The sequence below is a fragment of the Culex quinquefasciatus genome, chromosome 1 (assembly GCF_015732765.1).
Source record: "Culex quinquefasciatus strain JHB chromosome 1, VPISU_Cqui_1.0_pri_paternal, whole genome shotgun sequence".
Lineage (NCBI taxonomy): Eukaryota > Metazoa > Arthropoda > Insecta > Diptera > Culicidae > Culex > Culex quinquefasciatus.
The window spans coordinates 60,134,483-60,142,811 of record NC_051861.1 but is presented as its reverse complement, the minus strand read 5'-3'; the positions used below and the strand labels follow the sequence as shown (position 1 = coordinate 60,142,811).

The 8,329-nt window shown below is 37.5% G+C and overlaps 1 protein-coding gene across 1 annotated transcript; it reads right to left on the bottom strand.

Annotated features, from left to right (window-relative positions):
* Positions 1-4,920: 4,920 nt before the first annotated feature.
* LOC119769818 lies at positions 4,921-7,443 on the bottom strand. The gene is made up of 5 exons (XM_038263506.1): positions 7,262-7,443; positions 7,011-7,150; positions 6,125-6,264; positions 5,916-5,958; positions 4,921-5,056 (listed from the first exon to the last, which is right to left on the bottom strand). The coding sequence occupies exons 2-5, from the start codon at positions 7,091-7,093 to the stop codon at positions 4,921-4,923; spliced, it is 402 nt and encodes a 133-aa protein (XP_038119434.1). The 5' UTR covers positions 7,094-7,150; positions 7,262-7,443.
* Between the last annotated feature and the right edge of the window lie 886 nt (positions 7,444-8,329).

Here is an 8,329-nt window from a genome sequence, read left to right as displayed (position 1 = left end):
ATTTAAAATAAATTCTGATTTTTTCCAGGAATCTGTTAAGTCCAGTAACTATTTTTAGAAATAAATTTAATTGAAATTGCAAAATGATTTTAAATAAACTTAGATTTTTCGAAGAATCTTATAAATCCAGTAACTATGTTTTTTTTTTAATAAATTTGATTAATTTGTCAAAATAATTTTAAGTGAAGTCAGAATTTTCAGGGACTCTTATAAATCAAGTAACTATGTTTAAAAATAAATTTAACTAAAATGTCAAAATAATTTTAAATAAATTCTGTTTTTTAACAGGAATCTTATAAATCCAGTATTTTTTAAAAAAATAAATTTAATTAAAATGTCAAGTGTCAGCTGGTTTCATGATCCGGATTATTTAGAACAGGTTCCAATTGGCTATTTGGTCACATTGCTTAATATGATTTAAAATAAATTCAGTTTTTTTACCAGGAATCTGTTAAGTTCAGTAACTATTTTTAGAAATAAATTCAATTAAAATTTCAAAACGATTTTAAATAAATTCTGATTTTTCGAAGAATCTTATAAATCCAGTAACTATGTTTTTTAAAATAAATTTAATTAATTTGTCAAAATAATTTTAAGTTAAGTCAGCATTTTTTCGGGACTCTTATAAATCAAGTAACTATGTTTAAAATTAAATTTAACTAAAATTACAAAATAATTTTAAATAAATTCTGTTTTTTAACAGGAATCTTATAAATCCAGTATTTGATTAAAAATAAATTTAATTAAAATGTCAAGTGTCAACTGGTTTCATGATCCGGATTATTTAGAACAGGTTCCAATTGGCTATTTGGTCACATTTCTTAAAATGATTTTAAATAAGTTCTGATTTTTCAAAGAATCTTATAAATCCAGTAACTATGTTTTTTTTTTTTAAATAAATTTAATTAATTTGTCAAACTAACTTTAAGTGAAGTCAGAATTTTTTCGGGTCTCTTAAATCAAGTAACTATGTTTTTAAATAAATTTAACTGAAATGTCAAAAAAATTAAATAAATTCTGTTTTTTTAACAGTAATCTTATAAATCCAGTATTTTTTTTTTAATTTAATAAAAATGTCAAGTGTCAACTGGTTTAATGATCCGGATTATGTAGAACAGGTTCCAATTGGCCATTTGGCCACACATCAGATTCTGATTTTAAATAAATTCTGATTTTTTCCAGGATTCTGTTAAGTCCAGTAACTATTTTTAGAAATAAATTTAATTATAATTTCAAAATGATTTTAAATAAATTCAGATTTTTCGAAGAATCTTATAAATCCAGTAACCACGTTTTTAAAATAAATTTGATTAATTTGTCAAAATAATTTTAAGTAAAGTCAGAATTTTTCAGGGACTCTTATAAATCCAGTTACTATGTTTTTAAATAAATTTAACTAAAATTTCAAAATAATTTTAAATAAATTCTGATTTTTATACAGGAATCTTATAATTCCGATATCTCTTTTTTTAAATAAACTTAATTAAAATGTCAAGTGTCATCTGGTTTCCTAATCCGGATTATTTAGAACAGGTTCCCATTGGCCACATTTATAAATCTTATTTTAAATAAATTCAGATTCATTTTAAGGAATCCTGAAAATTTCTTAATAAAAATATTTTACAATATTTTAACAACATTTAAAACAGGTTCCGGTAGGCCACTCGGGCAAATTTCTGATCTGATTTGTTTTCCAGGAATCTTGATTTTTGTCCACTGGTTCCCTGATCCGGAATATATAAACAGGGTCCGGTTAGCCATCTGGCTACATGTCTGAATCTGATTTTGATGAAATTTAGATTAATTTAAAAAAATAAACTTATTTTTTTTAATTTTAAATAAAATTGTCAAGTGTCCACTGGTTCCATGATCCGGAACATTTAGAATAGATTCCCGATGGTCACATTTCTGGTTCTGGCTATAAATAAAATCAGATTTTTTTTTTCAAGGAATTTTGAAATTCTGGTAACTAAAACAACTTTTTAATAAATTCAATAAAAATGTCATGTGACCACTGTTTCCCGGATCCGGGACAGTCAGAACAGGTTCCCATTGGCCCCTTGGCCATATTTTGGGATTCTGAAAATATAGAGTAGCAAAAAATGCTTCAACACCACATTTGTTTTTCTAAATTGTCTGACACATAGGAATTTTGAAAAAAACTGCATAAATGTTTTCTAGTTTCCGGATCCGGATTGGCCAGAACCGGTTCTCAATGGCCACATTTTCGATAAAACACCTTCGGATATGCTTGGACAAAACATTTTTTGAGTTTGTATTGATTGTTTGAAGCAATATTATGTTTTTTTCGCATAAAGATCAACAAATTTCAAAATTTTGAAGATTTCGCACAATTTTGGCCAATAATCCGGATTTCCACCGGAACCGGTTACGGGAACCGACCAACGGGACCATATTTTGGGTTTTTCCAACAATTTACCGTCCAATGACACCAGAAGCATCTAAAAAGACCTAATAGAACTTAAGTTACAGTGAAAACAAAAAAAAATATTTTTTCGACGGGGGGTGATTCATATGCAAAACTTCTGCATTGAATATCTCGAGCTAGGGTAACAATTAAGACATGGGCCAGGTTGCATTGTGTTCAGGAAGCCGAGCTTCCGTGGCCGTGAGGTTACGGGTTTCGCCTTGTAAGCGGAAGGTGATGGGTTCGATTCCTGTCTGGCTCGGCAAAGTCAGATCCCTTCAAAGAGTAATTCTACTCACTGGGAATACTGACCGGTAGGGGATGGGTTTCGACTAGCGGCGTGCTGGGTTTCCAATCCAGAGGTCGTGAGTTCGATTCTCGTACCGGGATGATGAAGTTTTAAAAAAAAAGACGATCCCTCGGGGAGTTTTATGAATCGTCCTGCTAATAACAAAAAAAAATTGTTACGCTGTGTAATAAATACAGCAAGCATCAAAATGGATTGCACAGTCAATTTACAGTTCTTCATAGTTTTTTTCCATACTAATTATTAGCATGAGCATGAGCATGAGCATGAGAGACCACCCATGGTTGTCCTTCTCCGTTGCTGAACAGGACCGTAATCACCTAGGGGAAATTCTCGTATGTTTGGCAGGTTAAGCACTTGCTCCTAACTCCATCCAATTTGCTGATTTTCACTATTAAAACAACTAATCATGCAAAACTTTTGATAGAAACTTGCTTGCTCACTTCTTGTTGAGCTTTTTATCACTCGATTTCAGTTGAAAACGCTTTTAGTTAGCTTTAATTGAATGTCAAAGTTCTGACCTGCCAACATTAAAGGCACGCTGGAATTAGATGCTGTTCCCCTTTCAATACAACTGACCATACGCTTAAACGATCTAATGGTGTTTCCCTTATCAACAGCATGTATGAATGCGTTGAAAAGATAAAACATCAAGATCATTAAAACTAGATCTGAAACAAATAGGTAACAGTCATTGGCCACCAACGGCGTCCGCCATGTCAGTTTGTAGATCTCGGGGGGATTGGGACGGGAATGTTAGTTAGCACAAGTTGCTACAAAGGGTGGGTTCTATACGATATCCACACCCCCACGTGTGCCGGAAAACTACTTCTACTTGGGATTTTGTTAGTGGGAAAGGGTAATGGCCAGGATTCATCATAGAGGATGATGATGCGACCCAATAATCAATAAATTTTGTTTAATGATTTGATGTATTATGCATTCTCAAGGCAAACAGTCGGAGGATGCGGATGAGATTATTCCCGGTTATTTGGTGTTGAGTTTAGCATAAATGATTCAATCTTAGACAGCCGGCTGTGGAAAGATAAAACCAAATAAAATGCGAAAACGCGAAACCGCCCGGACCGAAAAACACACACAATCGGGGGGAAAACAAAGACGGAATCGGCAACGAAAATCCGGCATGTTGACCGCGACCCGCACCGTTCAAATTGTCCAAAGCAACTGTCAAACAACGCAAAATCGTCCGGGTCGAAATACACACAATCGGGGAAAACAATGACGGAATCGGCAACGAAAATCCGGCGTGTTGACCGCGACCCGCACCGTTCAAATTCTCCAAAGCAACTGTCAAACAACGCGAAATCGTCCGGGTCGAAATACACACACAATCGGGGAAAAACAATGACGGAATCGGCAACGAAAATCCGGCGTGTTGACCGCGACCCGCACCGTTCAAATTCTCCAAAGCAACTGTCAAACAACGCGAAATCGTCCGGGTCGAAATACACACACAATCGGGGGGAAAACAATGACGGAATCGGCAACGAAAATCCGGCGTGTTGACCGCGACCCGCACCGTTCAAATTCTCCAAAGCAACTGTCAAACAACGCGAAATCGTCCGGGTCGAAATACACACACAATCGGGGAAAAACAATGACGGAATCGGCAACGAAAATCCGGCGTGTTGACCGCGACCCGCACCGTTCAAATTCTCCAAAGCAACTGTCAAACATCGCGAAATCGTCCGGGTCGAAATACACACACAATCGGGGGAAAACAAAGACGGAATCGGCAACGAAAATCCGGCGGTGTGACCGCGACCCGCACCGTTCAAATTCTCCAAAGCAACTGTCAAACATCGCGAAATCGTCCGGGTCGAAATACACACACAATCGGGGAAAAACAATGACGGAATCGGCAACGAAAATCCGGCGTGTTGACCGCGACCCGCACCGTTCAAATTGTCCAAAGCAACTGTCAAACATCGCGAAATCGTCCGGGTCGAAATACACACACAATCGGGGAAAAACAATGACGGAATCGGCAACGAAAATCCGGCGTGTTGACCGCGACCCGCACCGTTCAAATTCTCCAAAGCAACTCAGTTTTTTTCCATACTAATTATTACTGTTTTAACTATATTCGTACATTGAAATAAATAATAACTACAGTATGTTCCATTGTATTTTCATTTTATTAATTTTTTTTCTCTCCACTACATTATACTGTAAAAAATGAATATGGACAATGAAATATATAATTAAATACAGTATTTTTATGGTTCTTATTGTATTGGCCCAAAAAGCTGTGTACGTTTGTGTTCGTGTGGTGCGTGTTACAAACTTCAATTCGAATTCTGAAACGAAATCAAATTAGATTCGAATTAGGTTCCATTTCGAACGCAACAACCGGTTCGAACACGGAACCGGTTGTTGCGTTTGAAATAGAGAGCCTGGATCTTATTAGAGAACGGACATCTCAAACCAAAAGTACCAATCGATGCACGAGAACTGTCAAACGGAGGTACCAATCGAGCAAAATCCTTTGTTTTATGCTCGTTTGGTACCTCCGTTAGACAGTTCTCGTGCTTCGATTGGTACTTTTGGTTTGAGATGTCCGTTCTCTAATAAGATCCAGGCTCTCTCTAGTTTGAAACGGTTTCTATTTAGAATCTAATTAGATTCCGTTTCCAAATTCGAATTGAATTGCTGGGCTCTTGCGATCTTTTCCGATCTCTTTCTCGCACTATTGTTTCGCCTTCCCGTTTCACTCGGCATAGGTGCAATTTTTTCAGCGACAACCTCTATGAATTTGTATGTATAGTTACTGTAGGGTTTGCCTAAAGTCGGTATGGGATCTTTCGTTGAACCTAAGATGGATTCCAACTGGCTGTTTCTACAACTGAACACTAAATCGATGCCAAATTTAGCCAGTTTTTTGTCAGGATTTGTCCCCCATTTCAAGTCAGCAGTAGCCGAACACATCATCAAGGAGAAACATAACATCACAACTAGCGACGCGGTCATCTTAAGACACATCACGAACCCATCGAAGCTGGCTGTCGCCGAAAGTTTGGAAATCTTCAAGGCAGGCAACAAACGTTTACTCAACAAGGATTCAGGTAACGGAGCAACGTGGCTGTTTAAGCTGTTACCTATACAGGCACCAAAGAAGAACAAGGAGGTAGTACCTACAGTAACTACAAATACGGATACCCCAGCGATGAACCTTCAGTCGAGAACAGAACACTGATGAAGTCTGCAAGTAGTAGACGAAATACGTATCTGTCAAGTTATTAAAAATATATAGCAGAATTAAAAGGAACAACTCGTCTCTTTGTATTCATAGTAATGCATTCTGCTAAAACGCTCAACCAAACCACAAGTAAATACTCCGCTTTCTGTTTTCCCCTGCTCCTGCTTACCTGGTTGCAGTAAGATTGCCCTCTTGGTGATCAGTTGACCCGTGGATGAGATTGTTGCACTGTTTCCATTGATTTCATCCGGAAAGAAACTCCCCAGCAGCATTACTTGGCTCATCCGTAATCCACGATCGAAATAGTCCCTGCAATAACAAAAACAAATAATAAAAAATAGTCAGCAAAAGAAAGTTTTTTTGTTTGTTTATTCCCAAGCAGGCCAAGGAAAATGTCTGCAAGTGCTGCAAAGTGAGATTCCACGAACACGGAACCGGTTGTAACGTTTGGAACAGGATTTGTTAACTATTCGAATTGAATTTCGTTTCAGAACTCAAGTTGAACTGACTGGGTTGTTACATTTGAACCGGAATCCTAATCGAGAACCGTTTCAGAATTGAAAATACTGGGCCGTAGCTCTGTCCTCCTCCAATAAAGGAGAAAAGCTCGGAACTTAACCTCAAAGGTAAACAAACCAAATGAACTTTTTTGACAGATGTCAGTTCCGGGACTTTGCATTTAAAATTAAATTTTGTTCCGGTTGTTCCGTTTCGCATGGACACAAACACGGTCGGGAGCACGACAAGGACACGGTCACGGGAATGGCTAGGAACAGGCACCTACGTGGTCAGGTGCACGTACATGAAGACGGCCAGAAGCACGAACAAGCACACGGGCAATAATGCGGGAAAAAAACTCGGGTTATGACGTTTCGCGCAATCGGAAGCAAATTCAAATTAAAAAAATGCTAAGTCCCGATTTGACACCTGTCAAATCACTCAAATGGCACTCACAGAATGAATACTGAGTTCTTTGAGTTCATTTGCTACGTCACGGTTTTCTTGCCTAATAGCGTAGAAAAATGTCCCAAGAAACAACCACACTTCAAACTCACCCTGGTCCGTCACTCGGCAGAACCAACACCCGGAACGAGTTCTGCACCATGTCAGCTGTACTCCGTCTTGAAGGCCACGTCATGACGGCGGCCGGGTAAGTCCGCAGCTGGAACCGGGCCTTATTTTCCAAAACGAGCGCCTCCGTTGTGTTGAATCCAGGTAAAAAAGAGAAACACAAAAAGCAGGCCATGAAAAATGCCTACTGCTGGGATTCCGCCCTTTCAAGTTTCACAAAACAGCAAATACTCACCCAGATTTGCTCACTCCGCCATTTAGGAGCTGTTCCGGTACGGCCACCCGCACGATTTAACGACAGAGGATCCTTTTTCACAATCACACACTACTTCACGTTGAAAATCTCAAATAAATCAGCGGCCACCACCAACGTGATTGAATACGCACGCAAGTGAAAATTTTTGACAGCTCGCTGCGTTCGTCATGGTGCGTTCGTTTGGTGAGCGTTGCCAAGTTCAGTCATGGTGCGTTCGTTTAAGCTAAGTAAGATCGGAAGGAACGTGGTCAAGAAATCAGGGAATTGGGTACTAAAGCCCTATGTCAATTTTTATGTACAACGGTAAAAACACGATTAAAAACCATTTCTGATCACTATTTTTCATTTTAATGCAAAATTTTTTTTTGACAAGACAACATTTTTTCGATGGATGAACTATGGTCCCCTTGAAACGAGCTGTCAAGTAGGAGCTTTTCTGTCAAGAAGGACCACGAGGTTAATTTTTCAAAATTGATTTAAAAATCCATTTAAAACTCTTTGTGGTCGTACAAAGGGTCATTGTACTCAGAAAAATAAGCTTTATCGCTGTAAACAATAATATCAGCAATCTATGCTTCATTTTAGGACCCAATTAAGGAATTGGGTCCTAAAATGAAGCTTAGGTTGCTGATATTATTGTTTACAGCGATAAAGCTTATTTTTCTGAGTACAATGACCCTTTGTACGACCACAAAGAGTTCAAAATGGATTTTTAATTCAATTTGGAAAATTAACCTCGGTCCTTCTTGACAGAAAAGTTCCTACTTGACAACTCGTTCCAAGGGGACTATAGTTGATCCATCGAACAAATGTTGTCTTGTCAATTTTTTTTCCATTAAAATGAAAAAAAGTGATCAGAAATGGTTTTTAATCGTGTTTTTTTACCGTTGTACATAAAAATGGACATAGGGCTTCAGTACCCAATTAGGAAATTTGTGAATTAGGAATAAGGAAATTTGGAAACTATTAAATTATGAAATAATGGAATTATGAATTAAGGAATTAGGAAATAAGGAAATAAGAAAATTACGGAACTAAGGAAATAGG

Coding starts and splice junctions, on each gene's coding strand:
- LOC119769818 (XM_038263506.1), bottom strand. CDS start 7,093: ATGACGTGGCCTTCAAGACGGAGTACAGCTGACATGGTGCAGAACTCG. Junction 5,959..6,124: donor GGCAATCTTACTGCAACCAG/GTAAGCAGGAGC, acceptor TACTACTTGCAG/ACTTCATCAGTGTTCTGTTC. Junction 5,057..5,915: donor ACTGAAGGTTCATCGCTGGG/GTATCCGTATTT, acceptor ATTTCGTTTCAG/AATTCGAATTGAAGTTTGTA.